Source organism: Neoarius graeffei, chromosome 1 (genome assembly GCF_027579695.1).
Source record: "Neoarius graeffei isolate fNeoGra1 chromosome 1, fNeoGra1.pri, whole genome shotgun sequence".
Taxonomy (NCBI): domain Eukaryota; kingdom Metazoa; phylum Chordata; class Actinopteri; order Siluriformes; family Ariidae; genus Neoarius; species Neoarius graeffei.
The window spans coordinates 106,842,396-106,861,468 of record NC_083569.1 but is presented as its reverse complement, the minus strand read 5'-3'; the positions used below and the strand labels follow the sequence as shown (position 1 = coordinate 106,861,468).

At 41.3% G+C, this 19,073-nt stretch overlaps 1 protein-coding gene across 1 annotated transcript in view; it reads left to right on the top strand.

Moving 5' to 3' along the window:
- LOC132885839 (phosphatase and actin regulator 1) overlaps positions 1-19,073 on the top strand; it is a 130,077-nt gene that overhangs the window by 8,139 nt on the left and 102,865 nt on the right. The window contains exon 2 of the mRNA XM_060920359.1: positions 4,931-5,095. Within this exon, the coding sequence (XP_060776342.1) occupies positions 4,931-5,095 (165 nt within the window). The remainder of the gene's footprint in view (positions 1-4,930; positions 5,096-19,073) is intronic.

The window sequence follows — 19,073 nt, the reverse complement described above, 5'->3', positions numbered from 1 at the left end:
AAGAGGGGGAGTGAGTGAGAGAGAGAGCGCGAGAGGGTCAGTGAGAGAGAGCGAGAGGGAGAGAGAGAGAGAATGAGCGAGAGGGGGAGAGAGAGAATGAGCGAGAGGGGGAGTGAGTGAGAGAGAGAGAGAGAGAGAGAGGGTAAGTGAGTGAGAGAGCGAGAGGGGGAGTGAGTGAGTGAGTGAGTGAGAGAGAGCGAGCGAGAGGGGGAGTGAGTGAGTGAGAGAGACCGAGAGGGGGAGTGAGTGAGAGCGAGAGAGGGGGAGTGAGTGAGTGAGTGAGAGAGAGAGAGAGAGAGAGAATGAGCGAGAGGGGGAGTGCGAGTGAGTGAGAGAGAGAATGAGCGAGAGGGGGAGTGAGTGAGTGAGAGAGAGAGAATGAGCGAGAGGGGGAGTGAGTGAGAGAGAACGAATGAGTGGTGTTAAATGATTAGACAGTAAACTGATACACAATGTGTTGGGGGCGGCACGGGGGTGTAGTGGTTAGCGCTGTCGCCTCACAGCAAGAAGGTCCTGGGTTCGAGCCCCGTGGCCGGCGAGGGCCTTTCTGTGTGGAGTTTGCATGTTCTCCCCGTGTCCGCGTGGGTTTCCTCCGGGTGCTCCGGTTTCCCCCACAGTCCAAAGACATGCAGGTTAGGTTAACATGGGGCGGCCTTGGGCTGAGGTGCCCTTGAGCGAGGTACTGAACCCCTGACTGCTCCCCGGGCGCTCTGGTGTGGCTGCCCACTGCTCTGAGTGTGCGTGTGTTCACTGCTTCAGACGGGTTAAATGCAGAGGATGAATTTCACTGTGCTTGAAGTGTGCATGTGACAAATAAAGGTTTCTTCTTCTTTTTTCTTCTTCTTTGTATTTTCCCTCCATGCTTTTGCAGTATTTGTGGTGCTGAGATTAAATCTGTACCGTTCTGTATCCAGCAGGACAAAGTTTAGAGAATATCGTGCGTTTTAATTTTTACTTTTTGGAAAATACCGTTCTCTGCAAATAAGTCTGTTCACACAATTAAAAAAAATCATGGTGGACAAACCGTGTTGTAACTGAGGAGTGAGTTTCCGAAACAGATGTTATACTGCCGAGTTTTACAGCGGCCCGTGGGTCAGTCGGGATTAAACCCCACACGCTGCTGGTATTTTAAGATGAAGGGTGTTCCCGTGATGAGCAGTGTGGTGAGTAGCCTTATTGTGATGATGTGGAACTTATTTATTTATTTATTTATTTATTTATCTGTCTATCCATCTCTCTAATCTATCCCGTTCGGCGCGTCCAAGGCTGCTCAAAGTGCTTTACAAAGCAAACCTGTGATAAAAATCAGGCAAAGCACGAAACGGTCGAGCTTTAAAATGTCAAATAAAATATTTTTTAAAGATAAATATTCAAATTAAAATAGTTAAATACGATTTACACATTACATTTGATTCATGACGTTTCAAACGATGCAACAAATATTAAACTGGAAAATTGAACTCTAAAATAATAATATTGTAAAGTGGAACGAGACTGCAGCCAGTTTCTGCTGTTTCCAGCTTTATTCGCCAAACCCCCGCGTTCCGGCTCGCACAGGAAGCAGTCATCTATCAGCAGGAAGTGCTGGAGGAATGTCTGCAGTCTTCAGAGTCTAAAAGGTTTCTGCCGCTTTCTCCACAAATGAGTGACGGAATGAACAGATCATGTGTTTTAAACAGATGTGGACAGGAGGGGCTGCGTTCTTTCTTTCACTCGCAAATCAGACTACGAGTGTATAGATCAGTAGGAGGGGCAGTGTTTCTGCTGTCTTTCACCTTTCTTTGTCTTCCGTGCCTTTCTTTCTTTCTTTCTTTCTTTCTTTCTTTCTTTCTTTCTTTCTTTCTTTCTTTCTTTTGTGCCTTTCTTTTTCTTTTGCAGCTTTCTTTCTTTCTTTCTTTCTTTCTTTCTTTCTTTCACACATCTTTTTTCTTTCATTTGCTCTTTCTTTCTTTCTTTCTTTCTTTCTTTCTTTTTCTTTTGCAGCTTTCTTTCTTTCTTTCACACATCTTTTTTCTTTCATTTGCTCTTTCTTTCTTTCTTTCTTTCTTTCTTTCTTTCTTTCTTTCTTTCTTTCTTTCCTTCCGTTGTACCTTTCTTTTTCTTTTGTGGCTTTTCTTTCTTTTTCTTTCTTTCCCTTGCACTTTCTTTCTTTCTTTCTTTCTTTCTTTCTTTCTTTCTTTCTTTCTTTCTTTCTTTCTTTCTTTCACTTTTTTCTTTCCTTCCGTTGTACCTTTCTTTCTTTCTTTTTCTTTTGTGGCTTTTCTTTCTTTTTCTTTCTTTCCCTTGCACTTTCTTTCTTTCTTTCTTTCTTTCTTTCTTTCTTTTTCTTTTGCACATCCTTTTTCTTTCTCACTTTCTTGCTTTCTTTCACTTCCTTTTTCTTTCCTTCCTTTGTGCCTTGCTTTCTTTCTTTTTCTTTTGCAGCTTTCTTTCTTTCTTTCTTTCTTTCTTTCTTTCTTTCTTTCTTTCTTTCTTTCTTTCTTTCTTTCTTTTTCTTTCTTTCTTTGTGCCTTTCTTTCCCTTTTGCAGCTTTTCTTTTTCTTTCTTTTCCACCTTCCTTTCTTTCTTTCACTTCCTTTTTCTTTCCTTCCTTTGTGCCTTTCTTTCTCTTTCTTTTTTGTGCCTGTTTTTCTTTCTTTTGCAGCTTTTCTTTCCTTCTTTTGCACATCTTTTTTCTTTCTTGCTTGCTTTTTCTTTCACACATTTCTCTTTCTTTCTTTCTTTCTTTCTTTCTTTCTTTCTTTCTTTTGCACCTTCCTTTCTTTCACTTCCTTTTTCTTTCCTTCCTTTGTACCTTGCTTTCTTTTTCTTTTGTGGCTTTTCTTTTTCTTTCTTTCCCTTGCACTTTCTTTCTTTCTTTCTTTCTTTCTTTCTTTCTTTCTTTCTTTCTTTCTTTTCCACCTTCCTTTCTTTCCTTCACTTCCTTTTTCTTCCCTTCCTTTGTGCCTTTCTTTCTCTTTTTCTTTCTTTGTCTTTCTTTCTTTCTTTTGCACATCTTTTTGCTTGCTTGCTTGCTTTTTCTTTCACACACTTCTCTTGCTCTTTCTTTCTTTCTTTTGCACCTTCCTTTCTTTCTTTCACTTCCTTTTTCTTTCTTTCTTTCTTTCTTTCTTTCTTTCTTTCTTTTCACCCTCTTTTTCTTTCTTTCTTTCTTTCTTTCTTTCTTTTTGTGCCTTTCTTTCTTTCACTTCCTTTGTCTTTCTTTCTTTTTTCACCTTCTTTTTTTCTTTCTTTCTTTCTTTCTTTGTGCCTTTCTTTCTTTCACTTCCTTTGTCTTTCTTTCTTTTTTTCACCTTCTTTCTTTCTTTCTTTCTTTCTTTCTTTCTTTCTTTCTTTTTCTTTCTTTGTGCCTTTCTTTTTTCTTTTGCAGCTTTTCTTTCTTTTGCACATCTTTTTTTCTTTCTTGCTTGCTTTTCCTTTCACACATTTCTCTTGCTCTTTCTTTCTTTCTTTCTTTCTTTCTTTCTTTCTTTCTTTCTTTCTTTCTTTCTTTCTTTCTTTCTTTCTTTTTCTTTCTTTCTTTTGCACCTTCCTTTCTTTCTTTCACTTCCGTTGTCTTTCTTTCTTTTTTTCACCTTCTTTCTTTCTTTCTTTCTTTCTTTCTTTCTTTCTTTCTTTCTTTCTTTCTTTCTTTCTTTGTGCCTTTCTTTCTTTTTTCTTTTGCAGCTTTTCTCTTTCTTTTGCACATCTTTTTTTCTTTCTTGCTTGCTTTTCCTTTCACACATTTCTCTTGCTCTTTCTTTCTTTCTTTTGCACCTTCCTTTCTTTCTTTCACTTCCTTTTTCTTTCTTTCTTTCTTTCTTTCTTTCTTTCTTTCTTTCTTTCTTTCTTTGTGCCTTTCTTTCTTTCACTTCCTTTGTCTTTCTTTTTTTCACCCTCTTTCTTTCTTTCTTTCTTTCTTTCTTTCTTTCTTTCTTTCTTTCTTTCTTTCTTTCTTTCTTTCTTTGTGCCTTTCTTTCTTTCACTTCCTTTTTCTTTCCTTCCTTTGTGCCTTTCTTTCTTTCTTTTGCAGCTTTTCTCCTTCTTTTGCACATCTTTTTTTTCTTTCTTGCTTGCTTTTCCTTTCACACATTTCTCTTGCTCTTTCTTTCTTTTGCACCTTCCTTTCTTTCTTTCACTTCCTTTTTCTTTCCTTCCTTTGTCTTTCTTTCTGTTGCAGAAGCAGTGTAAGCTTGCGTGTTTGCGTGAAGGCGAGTGCTCCGCTCCGCTCCGCAGTAGTAAAGTAACTCCATGGTCACGGTTGTCGTGTTTTAAATCAGGCCACTAGTTAGGTTATATTTTGCGAATAGAACCAACTAAATTCGTGGGCCGGTCTGAATAAAATCCATCACTGCAGGTGAGTGAGCAGGATTTAAAAAATCCCGTCCACACATCTCTGTCTGAGACCGGCACTGAAGTGGAGGGATGAGGATGAGGATGAGGATGAGGACGCGTCAGAGTCCAGAACTCACACAGCATGCAGACGGTTCTGACATTTCCACATCTGCGTTTGTGTCTCTTTCAGTATGATGCAGGATTTCCAAGGACACAGTGGTGGGTTACTTGGATTTTAAAAACAAAACTTCAGGGTTAGGCCACGCCCACTTTGGGTTCAAATCTGAAATGCAGATATGAATGTTTGGAGCGTGAAATGGGTACGACCCAACCTTGCAGCATTACGCAGTGTGGTTCAGGTTGTTTAAGAAAAATGACTATTTTAGCTTTGCTCTCGAAGTGCGACTTAAAGCTGAGCTCTGAGATTAGGATGGTGATGCCACCAGGTTCCCGATTTTATTCATCGGGTTCAGAAGAACCTCAGTATCACTGTGAGAATTAAGTGAGCATTTCTATGACTGCGCTAATCATTGTGAGTGAGCGGTGTCTCACCTCCCCCCCAAAGCTCTGCCATGATTTTATTTCCTCATTTCCGTATTTTCTTTTCCCTCTCCAGCGGAGGAGGTGGAGCGGCTGGCTGCCATGCGTTCCGAGTCACTCGTGTCTGGCACGCACACGCCGCCGATTCGCCGCAGGAGCAAGTTCGCCACGCTCGGCCGACTTTTCAAGCCCTGGAAGTGGAGGAAGAAGAAGAGCGAGAAGTTCAAGCAGACCTCAGCAGGTGGGAGGCGGAGTGTGTTTTACTGCACTCCGGTTTTAGATACACACTTGATTCTAAGGTTTCTGTTCTTGGCTGCAGGACTGGAACCCAATGTGCTCGTCTGTTTTCTGTTGCATGCTGAGATGCTTTTCTGCTCACCACGGTTGTAAAGAGTGATTATATGAGTTACTATATTCTTTCTGGCAAAAAAAAAAAGCTCGAACCACCAATCTGTCCATTTTCCTCTGACCCTCTCTGATCAACAAGAGAACTGTCACTCATTCGATGTTTTGTTTTTTGTTTTTTGCACCATTCTGTGTAAACTCTAGAGACTGTTGTGTGTGAGAACCCCAGGAGATCAGCAGTTTCTCCTGAAATACTCAAACCATGCTCCATCTGGCTCAAACCAACACCCACGCCACAGTGAAAGAAAGTCACACTTTGAGATCACGATTTTTCCTGTTCTGGCCATTTATGTTTCAGCCGGACAGTGCATCCAATCATGCAGATACAGATCAAGAGAACTGGCGTAATCCGTTCTTTCCATGTTGGTGGTCTTGAGTTTGAGGCTCTATCCAGACAAGAGGTTTGTGCTGAAGTAGTGGGAATAACATTAAAGGAGATAGGCAGACCCTTTATTTTTAAATACATTTCTGAGTGGATAGTATCTCCATCCTTGACTCTTGTATGCTGCATAAATGGGAATAAAAAATATATATTTTTGAGAGTTAAAATCGACAGCAAAGTTGGCATTCGAGCTGCCCCGCTGAGCCAGCCAGCCCTGAGTGCGTGACGTCACTGCGGTAACCGGTTTTAAGGCCAAAGCCTTTGACAGCTATAGACCAAAGCCAGACGCGGCAGGCGAGAGTGGTTGCAATGGCCTCTTCATTCGGATTTATTGGAGATTCTTCGGATTCCTCAGATAGTAGTACATCTGACTGTGATTAGTCCTGAAATTGGAGTGTGTGTACATGCTACTGCTATACAAGTAGAACCGTATCAGTTCGAATCATCGGAAAGTGAATCCGATAGTAACCCGTCGGCCACAGAGGCCCCGACCTTACAAAATAAAGCCAGAGAACAAAGCTGTCTAGAGAATTGGATAGAATTGAACTGACAGTCTCATGTGACTCTCATTAAAACAGGATAGGTGTTATAACTTGTGGGTGCTATTGGTCTTAAGTGATCAGTCTCATTAAATCAGTCTCATTAATAATACCATTAATTTTGGTGTTTAATAATAAATTACCAAACAGCTAAATTATGGTGTATTCCAAATTGTTATGATCACTACTGATGCAGCAATAATGTATTACTTACCGGATTACATAGACACTACAGCCAATAGCACACTGAAGGCAATTTGGAGTTCTTTGAGATTGTGTGACTTCAAGTATATAGGAGCAACAAATAAACACACAGTTTAACAGAATAATTGAATTTATTATAACAATGATGTACATTCAATAAGGTCAGCAGCTATATATAGATATAAGGCATAAACAGTGAGGTGTGTATTCTGTGTGTGTGTGTGTGTATTTGCGTGTGTGTGTGTGTTTGAGAGGGAGAGGTGTGTGTGTTGGGGGAGGTGAGAATCACCTCGTGGTCTCTTGAGACAAAGGAATTAGCTGTGGTGGCTAACCCACTCCCTATAACATTACCAAATTCACTGAAATCTTGATGAGGTCAAAATATGTGTAATAATGAAATTAAGGATGTTAGTAAGGATAGAGGAAAGCATGCAAAACTGATCTTTTTGAAACAACGGAGAGAGAGCAATTGTAGAACCACAATGATCAGTATGCACAATTAAACAGTTTCTGAGTTTAAATTCACACTACATCTCATCTCATTATCTCTAGCCGCTTTATCCTTCTACAGGGTCGCAGGCAAGCTGAAGCCTATCCCAGCTGACTACGGGCGAAAGGCGGGGTACACCCTGGACAAGTCGCCAGGTCATCACAGGGCTGACACATAGACACAGACAACCATTCACACTCACATTCACACCTACGGTCAATTTAGAGCCACCAGTTAACCTAACCTACATGTCTTTGGACTGTGGGGGAAACCGGAGCACCCGGAGGAAACCCACGCGGACACGGGGAGAACATGCAAACTCCGCACAGAAAGGCCCTCGCCGGCCACGGGGCTCGAACCCGGACCTTCTTGCTGTGAGGCGACAGCGCTAACCACTACACCACCGTGCCACCCAAATTCACACTACTTCATAAAGCTAATTCCTAAGACTGAGTTGCCCAAATGCCAGCCTTACTTCTAGTATCAAAGTTTTCTATGCAGGATATGCAAAGATGCCGCGAAGTTCCGATGCAGGATATGCGGAGGTGTCCTGAAGCTTCGTCTTTCGTAAGGAAGTCTCTGACGATAATGTGCACAGCGATTAAGTCAGAAGGAATCCGGTCGCTTCTAACTTTTAATTAACTGCTTGGGCTGCAGTCGGAATGTTACTTTATAATAATCAAATAAAAACCGGTTGTAACTCAATATGAGGGCGCAACTTAGGCAATTTTACCATGGCCAGTGGTATGCGAAAGCGCGCTGAGTTTCTTTTCTTGCAAGGCAGACGTCTTGATCTCGGATGTTCTGATGAGCAGGGTGTCTCTTTGTCTGTATGATATGAAATCCACAGAGCGAGAGAGGAAGAACGGAAGTTGACTGAGTCACTTATGGTCTCTGGGGGAATGTGATGTAGGTAATCCCGCCCAGGCGTGATGTAGGTCATCGCGGAAGTTAGTTGATGGGATTTGTAGTTCTAGTGTAGAACTACTGTAGAGTTTAGAACTACTGTAGTTCTAAACTTATGCAACATACATGTACATGCATGCATTTTCACTGATAAAACGTAAAAGGCTAATTAAATAATCAGATGAACTGAGACTATCACATTCTGAAGCAAATTAAATAATCTCATACCGGTAACTTAAACACACAATACAAGTTACATGTATTAATCTAAATGCAGGTAAACAACGAGTGGTGTTGTTATGTAACCAAATGAGAGTCGCATCTTACCCGTCTGTGTTCTCACTTCTTGAAGGCCGAGCTTTGTTTTGAAACAATCTGACTTTCAGTTCTTCGTTCATTCACTTCTTCCACGTAAGGGCGAGATATTGCTGCTGAGGCAAGCGCATCCAGCGGGGGGAAAAAAAAGCATATCCAGCAGAGAAATCTGACAACTGGTCCACTCATTCTCCATTTTCTTCATACTGAGTACTCCGCCATTACTGCTCGGCTCACACTCCAAGAGAACTGGTGCAACTGAAATGACTTTCCTCTTCTTGTAGTTTTCTTTTCCTTTAATTGTTGGTCCTGCACCCTCTTTCAATACGGGCTTATAGCCAACGCTCCTCATCAGATCAGAGGTCTCGTACGAGTCTTCAGTAAGACGTGCAGAGCAGAGGCGAGACCGCTTCGTAGGCGCCCAATGTGCCCGTGAACTTCTTGCCAAACGCGTCCAAATCTTTGCAGTTTGAACATTCTTGGGCCATGAATGCGACGTAAATCCACCTTCTGTCGTGTTGCTGCATCGGCCAGCAACACATCTACGTGGCATGGTGGTAAATTAGCTCAAAATGGAGGATCGGAGTTGCAGTCAGCTCTGTGTTTTAGTATAGCGGAAATGGCGATGAGACCGATAGACTTCCTGCGGTGACGTCACGGACGTCAAGGCCATTCACTCAGACTACTACCTATATGAATCACTTTAATCGTAAAAATTACTATATTAGATTTATTGTTCATGCTTAAAACTATTCCTGTGCCATTCTTGAGGTCTCAAGGCGTTTATAAACAAAAACTGAGGTCATGGTTCTGCGTATCTCCTTTAAATGCACTTTCATGTGCAGTAAAATTGATCAGTGTGATCAGAAGCCAGTGCTCGGCTTCGACGTGAGTCATTTACAGTGTTTCCCACAGACCAGGTAGCAATTTGTGGTGCTCCAGTGTGCCAATGAGGGAATCGTGCGCGGTGGTGTTGTGGCGGTCGGTGGAGTCGGTCGTTGGGGTGTATGCAAAGTGTTTACAGCGGGCGGTGTTCAAACACACAGTATTTTTCTTCAGAGTCACCTGCTGGGACTATTTTAAAGCTACAAGAAGCATTTGAGATTATTCAGTTCAATCTAAATTATTTTAAGTTCTTTAAGAGAAGACAGCTAAAACAATTTTTACCAGAACCCTGCCTGGTTTCATTCCTCAACCCAACTTTACATTACAGGGCAGGCCATTAGTTTGCTGGGCTTGATGTTGGTGGAAAACCTGTCTTTTAAATTTATGAAAATTACTCACCAAAATTGAAATTAAAGTTTAGTTTTTACTAGAGATGCACCGATTGCAATTTTTTGGGCCGATTCCGATTTCCCATGGAGTGTGACCTGCCGATACCGATTTTGGCCGATTCCGATTTCATTTTTTCAAACCACTTCACAGCACACACAAAGACTACCGTATTTTCTTTTTATCTTTTCTTTAATAGAACATTCTGCCAGATTTTCAGTAATAAATTTTCAACACCTCAAAGGTTGAAAACAAACAAAAATACATTGTTCTTTGTAAAATCTTTCTTTATGTTTGGTATTAACATATTAATTCCTGAAAAAGGAAATTCACACAAACATTTTTTCTTTTCCCATCCAATATCTGGCACAAAAACAACTTCCCCCTCATATATTATTTGCCTGCTGCTATGGAACACACTTTCATAAGCCTATTTACATCTGAAAACTTATGCCTTATAGAACAACCCATTTCTTCATTCAGTATCAAAATACAAAAATAATTTCCAGTCATATACCATAGCCGTTCTATCATCTTTGTCAAATGTGTATTTGTAGAGTAATTTCCAATGGAATCAAGTGTAACCAAGGTTGTAAAACAAACAAAAAGACTTTTTTTTTTCTTTCTCTCTGTACAAATCTAACTAGATGTTTGGTAATAGGCTAACGTATTAATTCCTGTAATGGGAAATTCATTTTCTTCTTTTCACATCCAATATCTGGCACAAAAAAAAATTCACTATATTTGGATATCCAAATATAGTGAATTTTTTTTTTTTTTGTTAACGGCGCGCGTGCCGGAGCTCGTTAGGCGCGCAGGACTGACGCTGTTCTGCGCAAGCGCAACACAATCGCACTAGAAAGCATGTTCAAGCTGCCAGTGGAGCTGCAGTCTTTTTAGTTGCGAATTACGAGTATTTCCACTTTCATCTCTATGTGATACACAAGTTTTGATCGGCAGAAAATCGGCATATTTTAATTTTGACTGGCCGGTCGCCGGTCATGGCCGATCACGTGAAAATCGGCCGATTCCGATCGGCAGCCGGTCAATTGGTGCGTCTCTGGTTTTGACCTTAGTTTTTTGCCTTTTTGGTGGCAATCTTTCAATCATTCTTTAGTTGACATTCAAGGAATAAATTGCAAAAAAACAAGCTGGAGGTTTTTATTTTAAATATTGAACTCAACACTTACCTCAACCAAAACTAAAATGAAATAAATAGTATAATGTAACAACAAAATAATAAAATATCATAATTACATGTAAGAAACCACTTAAGGTAACACCAAGGCAACTAATAATAATGAAAAAGCATTGCCCTAATTGGTGCAAAGCCTGCATGCCCTATCAGAACATTTAATTCTGCGTGGCTTCCTGAAAAAAAACTCAAGTGCCCTATCGTAAGGGAAGTCATTGCTGAAGCGGGATAAACGGGATAATGCAATAAGGCCGGTTCCTTGCGTCAAGCTGCTACTGTCTGCATCAAAATTGGTTTATAGCCTGACTCAGGGACGTCCGTTTCCTGTAAGCCAAGAAGGCTATGATAAAGCTCATCACGAGCACGACGTAGGCTACCTTTTAAAATAAGGGGTCGGAAGGCGAATCGGGAAGGCTGCGTTATTTTTAATTAGCCTAACAGGCCTACTTGCAGTCCGGGTATATGCGCAACAGCAGGCCTGTGTACACGCCTCTGCGTCTCTCACACTCACTCTCTGTGTGTGCGCGCGCGCGTGAACGAGAAGAAAGAGCACTATGAATGAACGGAACGATACGCAACGGATTTTTTTTTTTTCAAAATCGCGAGTCTGATTGTGTGGCGATAGGAATCCATTGTGTGGTGCTGCGCAACACAACGGTCTATGTATGGGAAACCCTGATTTAGCCTCTTGGTATCATTGCTACAAGCAGATGCTATTTGTTTAATTATTATGTTTTCCAGGAGGGCCACGTTTTAAATTCTTGACTTGACTTGGTTCATCCAATGCCAGTAGGCGCTGGTGAAACAACGACAAAGTTCGAATTCCATAGATCGCAGTTGGCCATAGCAGACAGCAATTCAGTTCCCTTCAAACCAGTTTCATCTTCAATGATGGATTTAAAGGTGACGCATGGATGACCAATTCGCCTCTTAGCATCCGGAGACCAGAGTAAAAGTCTTCAAGCAGTATGAAATATAACACTCGGGGTGCGCTGATACAGGAAACTAATCACTGACTCGGCGGTGTGATGCTGCGTCCTGACTCGAAACACATCCGTATTTGATAACCTGAATATCCGACATGGATTTCATCAGGTTTCTTGTTTGCTCTGTGCACGACCACGTGAATACAATAAGCCAGAATCCGATCACGTAACTCGCACAAGTGCATCATCTCAGGTTCTCGATAGATTTCTATCCTCGGTGTTGCTTCCGTTTGCTTGTTATTGATGCACAGAACCAAACCGTTGAGTAGTGAAGCTTTTATAACGTTTTTATTTTATTTTTTATTTTTTTTTGTTTGTTTTAGGAGACTTTCAGACTTGAGTCCCACCATCTTCCCATGCACAGGGTCATCGATCACACTATCACACTGGTAACCTCGAAAAGCATCTATACTGGTTAAAAATAGCCTGCACAGCTGAATCAATAGTGCAGAGAATTGAGAGCTGCATTTAGCATCCTGTGGGCAAGAACTATACATCAAGTCCCCCTGTGGATTTCGTTTTCCTCTGTTTTTATCTTTTCCTCCATTTTATTTTGGGGAAAAAACTGTGTGTGTGTGTATAGTACCAGACAGAAGTTTAGAAAGACCTTCTAATTCAATGGTTGTTTCTATTTATTTATTTTTTTATTATTAATTATTAATTAAAAGTCACTTCATGTCTTAAAGTAATGATGGATGTCATTTCTCTTTACTTAGTTGAGCTGTTCTTGACATAATACTGTATGGATTACTCTAGTTGTGGAATAGGTTTTATTGTTTACTAGAGCAGCGGCTACAGTCCGTAATTATCGACACCTTTTCAGATTTACCAATAAAAAGCAATTTTACACAGGTGAGTTTCAGTTCCAACAGTTATTATGACACAGCTCGTTACCTAAGATGAAAATTTTTTTTTTTCCGCACGATCAGCAATTTTTCGCAAAACCCGGACGTCATCATCGCAGGTGAGCATGGTGGAAAGATCACGTACGTGTTTTTACTCGTCAAATTCACCGATATTTCATGATCTCCTCGTCGAAACCTACTTTGTTTCTTACTCTTTCATTTGACAGCTGCCATTTTGTATCGAAACGCGCGTTTGAGAAGTCACGTGCGTGAGGTGTCGATAATAGTGATCACTTTCACCGGTGTCCACCATTATCGACACCCTGTGGGATTAAGGGACGTTTACAACTGTTATGGATCGATCTTTGGGTAACATTGTTGAAGTAGATGAAGTACTTTAAAGGACCCATGGCATGGTGGTTTGTTGATGCTTTAAACGGGCTCGTGGAGGCTTCCGGATGTTATATCCGCAGCCTTTCTCGAAATGAACCCTTGGCACGTAGATATAGCCTCCTGGGAGAAAGCCCCATTTCAGCGCTTTTCCCAGTGCGTCGTTTTGCTAATGAGAAGCATGGAGGCGGGGAAGGGTAGAGGGTGGGGGCAGGCCATGGGGGGGAGGGGGAAGGGGAGGGGCTTGACCAAGCTGCGGGCATGCTACCTGTGTGTGAACAGTAGCAATGGCAGGTCAAGCAACAGTCCAAGCTTTCGCTTTTGACCCAGAGTCCGACTTCACAAGTCTAAATAAGGGAGTGGGAAAATGTGTGTACAACACTAGTAGTATAGTAGTATAGTGTTTGCGTGCACACACATACTCGCTGCTATCAGCGCCTGTAGCCACGCTGCTAAGACAAAACCCCGTTCTCCCTCGGACTCCTTTCGTAAACTCAACGTGATACAGAGAACGGAGAGTGAGAGTGTTCGGAGTGGTAGTTTACGAACGTATAATACCCTAGGCTTGAACACGCACTCCATAACCAAAGAGGATAGAAGCAGCAACTACAGCAACATATCGCTTATCCAACAGAAGACATGCATTGCGGAGCAATAGTCAAACATAAGCTCATAAGTTACAGTCAATTTCCAGACTAAACTCAGTTTAACAGAGCATGCTGCATGCTTTTTGGTTTTGTAGCGCAGATTACCTGGCTAACTGCAGGAAGCGGTTAGCTGCACAGCTAATGTAGCCATTGCTAGGCTAACGCACCGATTTTAAAACACGGCAAAACGACTTAACCGTTATACACTTACTTGTTCGGTGTTTGTTGCTGATGCGGCAGGGATGCTTGGTACGGACCCAGGCTTCAGTGACAGTTGATGTGCAAAACCTGCCCTGTACTGTCCCAAGTTGTGGAAACATTCATCAGGAAAATGCTTCCGACAAACATACACCGTCTTAGGTAGACTCGACGGCGTATTATTGAAGTAAATAAAATTAAGCCACTGCGTCTTCAGGGGCTCTCCCGTCGGCAGTAAAAACAGACTCTTTTCTGCGTTGTCACATCCATGTACAGCGCAATTTCCATGTTTCGCTCGCTTAGGTGATGCCATGTTGTTGTGTCCTCTATGGTCTCCTCACTACAACTGGGCGGGGCAATCCATACAGTGGGTGGGAATCCAGAGGGGGGGCGTGGGGATCATCTCCCTTGCTGACGTAGTAAAGGAAAGAGCCTATCAACGCGCCATTTTGACGCGCCATTCTCAAATGTTGACAAAGGGTGGGCATAGTTTGGTTTACACATTATGACATTTCTAGCCACTGGGGTGACTTAAGAAGGTCAGAGGAACTCATTTTAACGTTAAAAAACCTCAGAAAGTGAAAATTTCATGCCATGGGACCTTTAAAAAAATAAATAAATAAAAGTGCTGTGATTTTATAATAATTTTTTTTTCTGATTCATAACAGAATGGAATGTTTATAGAGTATTTGGAATCCAATTGCGATGAATAGATTTAGAGCAGAATTAAATTCCTAGCATATAAAAATATTACACACTTGAAATATTCAGATTTTTCTATTCCATTCAGAAAATATTTTTTTGCAGTTTGTTGTAAATATCTAACACATATTACAAGATCAGTCGACATTTTATATTTTGGTTCGAGGAATGACGTGCGACCTTTGACCTGGAGTTTCATGTGGTTACAGTGTCAGTTGCCTGTTGACATTTATTGGTAAACTACAAAACTAGAAATTAATACAAACAACAACGAATGATGAACAAAATATGATCTATGAAAATACTTAAAGTGAGTAGAAAGTGGAACAAAAAGATTTTCTGACGCAGGTTAAACATTATCAATTTGTTTGTTTACAAACATTAGGATTACTTCCTCATTTACGTAAACACCGACATCCATATATTTATATAAAAAATATTTTGTACTAAATATAAGTCTGTGTAAAACAAATTTAAATAAAAACTATGTTTTGTTAACTTAATACCACATACCGATTTATTTTTATTTTTTATTTTAAATAAATAATCATCTGGATGTCGATAATTGTGGAACAGTGTCGATAATTGTGGAGTGGTGTCACGTGATCTGATACACTAAAGCCAGTATCTCACTGGGCTGCAACAGCTTGCGACAAATTGCGAACGTCATTCGCGAGAGAGTTTCAAAAGTGTCTTGAAACATTCGCGGGGCTTCTCAATTTCCTCGCATGAGTCGCAATTTTGAACATGTTCAAAAAATTCGTGCGACAAAATTTCTCTCAAAATAGCCGCAAATGCGTCACCGGTGTCGCAAAGCCGTCACGAACCCTTCTCAAGTCAGTTTCCGTGAGACAGGAAGTGCGAGTGTATGGGTAGTATCTCACTGGGCTGCGACAGCCTGCGACTAGTTGGAGATGAGACAATTGCGATAAAATATGCGAATATCAATTCAGTGTGATTCCAAGTGAAAATTGTCGCTAATTCGCATATTTTATCGCAATTGTTGTGTCTCCAACTAGTCACAGGCTGTCGCAGTCCGGTGAGATACTACCCTAAGTAATCAGGAATCGACTCGTTTTTTCCAGTGGAAGTTTGAGTAATTATTCATGCACAATTTACGTATTGAAACTCTTTTCTACTTTTGCAACGGCCAAAAGATTGTTAAGGTGTGGATAATTGTAGCCGCCACTCTATTTATTGTTTTGATCTCAAACACCTTAAGAAGGTAAGAAACTTGTCCACTAATTACCTTTTGACAAGACACACCTGTTAATTGAAAAGCATTCCAGGTGACTACCTCATGAAACTGGTTAAAATAATGCCAATAGTGTGCAAAGCATCATCATGTTAAATGCTGGACACTTTGAAGAATCTAATATATTAAACTTTATTTTTAAACACTTTTTTTGTTTACTGCATAATTCCATACATGTTCCATACGTTATTTCATAGTTTCGATGTCTTCAGTATTGTTCTACAATGTAGAAAATATAAAATACAGAAAAACCTACAAATGAGTAGGGGTGTACAAACTTTTGACTGGTACTCTGCGACATCAAGATCAGCACTTTTTTAAGTACTTTGCATGGTTGCTTTCTATTACAATGAATTTAATGTGATTTCCATAAAATCCACAATGATCTCACGATAAGGGAATGCATAAAACCCGAGCCTTTGTCCTACTCCATTTCCTGAGCTAGAGACAGCAGGAAGAATGTGGGTTAAGCTGTCAACTCTGCAGCAGGCTGGTTCAAGCAGCAACGGAGAATCGATTGAGGCAAAGCGTTAGTGTTTTCTTCTAGCTGGCTATTTTTACTCTTGATGTATGTGCTGCAGTGAACCAGAACCGTCAGGGCCAGGTAGAAGAGGAAAAATGCAAGGGCTTTTCACTGGTGCAATGCCTGAGCAATTGATACACAGTGAGGAGTTGGGTGAAGAAGCACTCGGTGGGCTTGTTTGAACCATAGAACCAGTGCTGGTGGGGGTGCTACCAATATTCAATCATGGATTCCATCAGTAATCACTTGAATCACTTGGCCACCCCACCCCTGGTAAAACTATACCTGAACCATTGAGAGACAGTAAGGTGTCGGGGAAAGAAGCGCTTGAGGTTACAGGCTTAAAGATTATGAGCTTGGATCACTAAAGTTGATATTCTTATCCAGAACAACATACCCAGAGCAGCCTGGGAAGCAGTTAGGGGCTAGGTGCCTTGCTCAAGGGCACTTTGGCCATTCCTGCTAGTCCAGAGAATCAAACTGGTAACTTTTTGGTTCCAAAGCCACTTCTCTAACCATTAGGCCACGGCTTCCCATGGTACCACAGATTTAAGAAGCACCAAGTGATCTGGGTCAGGAATCATTTGCAGGATTGTGATTGATATCTCAATGGTTCCAAACATTGGACCTGAGGTACCTGAGCTACATAACACTAGAAAATTGATCAGGCCTGAGTTTCCCAAAAGTATTGCAGCACAAAGATCATTGTTAAATGGTAGAGAGAGCAGCACAATGAACACTCACTCCCCTAGTTAAGATGCTCTTAGCGTTAAGAGGCTTTTGGGAAACCCACCCCAGCAAAACAAGTCATTCTTGAGGCAACATGGATGTGTCAGGGTAGGAACCCCAACACAAAGTACAAGGCCAGGGTCGGACCAAAATTAGTCCACACTTGGTAAAACAAGGTTGCATCTCGACCCCTAAAGGGTGATTTGGTTGGTCTTGCTCAGGGAAAGCCATGGTGTAAAGATTAGAGAAGCAGCTTTGGGATGAAAAGGTTGCTGGTTTGATTCACTGGACTAGCAGGAATAGTTGAAGTGCCCTCGAGCAAGGCACTTTAACCCCCAACTGCTGTGGGTATGTCAGGGTCCTGTTGTACGTCACTCTGGATAAGAGCATATGCTAAATGCCTGTAATGTAAGGGAACACTTGGGTAGAACCTTAACAATAAGGGTTTCTGAATAGGGCTTCATAAGGAAGTTAAGAAACCTTTCCTAAGAATCTTGGAGGAATCTGTTTTTTTTCCCTTCTTTGTGCCCATCCATGGAACCACAGACCTAAATTATCAGACCAAAAATATCCTGAATTAAGTATTCTTCCATTCCATCAGTTTTTTTAAACATTTGAGGTAATGTCTGACAGCCTGTCCTGCTTTCTCATACACAGCTGTGGGAAATGTGTGCTTGCCTTGCAAAGGAAGGATTTGGGTTTCGTGGTCTGATGATTTTTTTTTTTTTAAAGTGAATTCTCTGAAGACTGTGAATTGATTCTTGGTGCAGCGCTGAGAGGAGAATGTGAATCTTGAACTGACTCCTCAGTAAAAACAAACTGCTGTTGCTGTGATTGGCAGCAGACCCCACTGGAGCGGTGACAGACTATCTATCAGGCATTCAGCCAATTAATCATTCAATCAGTCAGTAATCTGGCCTGGTCCCACAGTGCTAGAAACATCACAATGTGACTAGCATCGACTCAAGGTTGACCACTTTGCGTCAGCTCTTTTGCAGCTGTAGTATTCCGTGTTTGTTGGCCAGGTTAGCATGTTGCAATGGTCTTGATTGTTTCTGCAGTAAGGCAATTGGTCGAGGCCATCTTTCCAGATCCCTCAGTGTGGCAACGATATATCTGATTCTTCCACCAAGAAGCTGATTGGTTATCTTTTGCTTTGCTTAAACCTTGTTCTCCTTGATTTGAGGATTGAGGTCTGTCTTAAGCCTCAAGTCGCTTCTAGCCATCATGTTTCACAAATATAAAAGGGAGGCAAGGGGTGGATTTGATGGCCTGAAGTCTTTTATGCATACCAAGTCATCACACCTTTGCAAACCATGTATACAAGGAACACAAGACGGTATGAACAATAACAGGTTAGGCAAACTGAGGGGCAGCTTGCGCAGGACCTCCTCTACTTGGTGGAACTTCTGCCTTCCCAGTTAACTTGTAATGAGAGTTCCACTATGCCAATCAGACCGCCAAAAGGGTTGTTGCATTGCTTTGGCACATGCCTCGAATGGCGCAAATGTACCATTTTCCAACCAGATCCTTGTCATCAAGGGTAGTTGTAAGATCAGTACCTCACATTTTCCCCCCCTTCTTATATTGAAAATGATGACAGATTGGACATCAGATTGGATGATGTCAGTCTTTATGCCCCAGATTTGCACAGTGGAAGTGCGTTAGAAATGGAGAAATCTTGTACTACATCCAGCTGTAGCTTGGTTGTATATGTGGATCCCATGACTGTTACTGGAAAGTAGATGGAGATTGGGGAAATGTAAGGGTTGGTAAGGTTTTCCAAAGACTAAAAGGCCAGGTTCTGTGGAAATAATAAAGGGTTGTGGGTCAGAAGATGAGATTGAGATTGTCGTGGGTTTCGGGATTAGAGTCATGGTGGCGGTGAACGCATCAGCATAGTCCTCTATCTGATCTCAAGTATTTCTCCAGCTGTTGCCTCATGACAAGTGGCAAAACCTCTCATTTACTGCCTTGGAAAAGCATCACGCTGAAGACAAGGCTTTGACTCAAATGCATTTTTGGTAATGTCAGTGACAAACCATGAACAGAAGAACCACTAGGACGCTATCTTAAGATAGCTTTATTCCTTTCAGCTTGTTTTTCTGGCACTTAAATGACACATTCACACTTTTTGCCTGCTAGATTACCTTTTCTTTAGACTTTGTAATGCAAATTGATTTGACTTACATTTCCAGTCGAGCCTGATTCTTTCCTCTTTCCTTAAAAACACTTT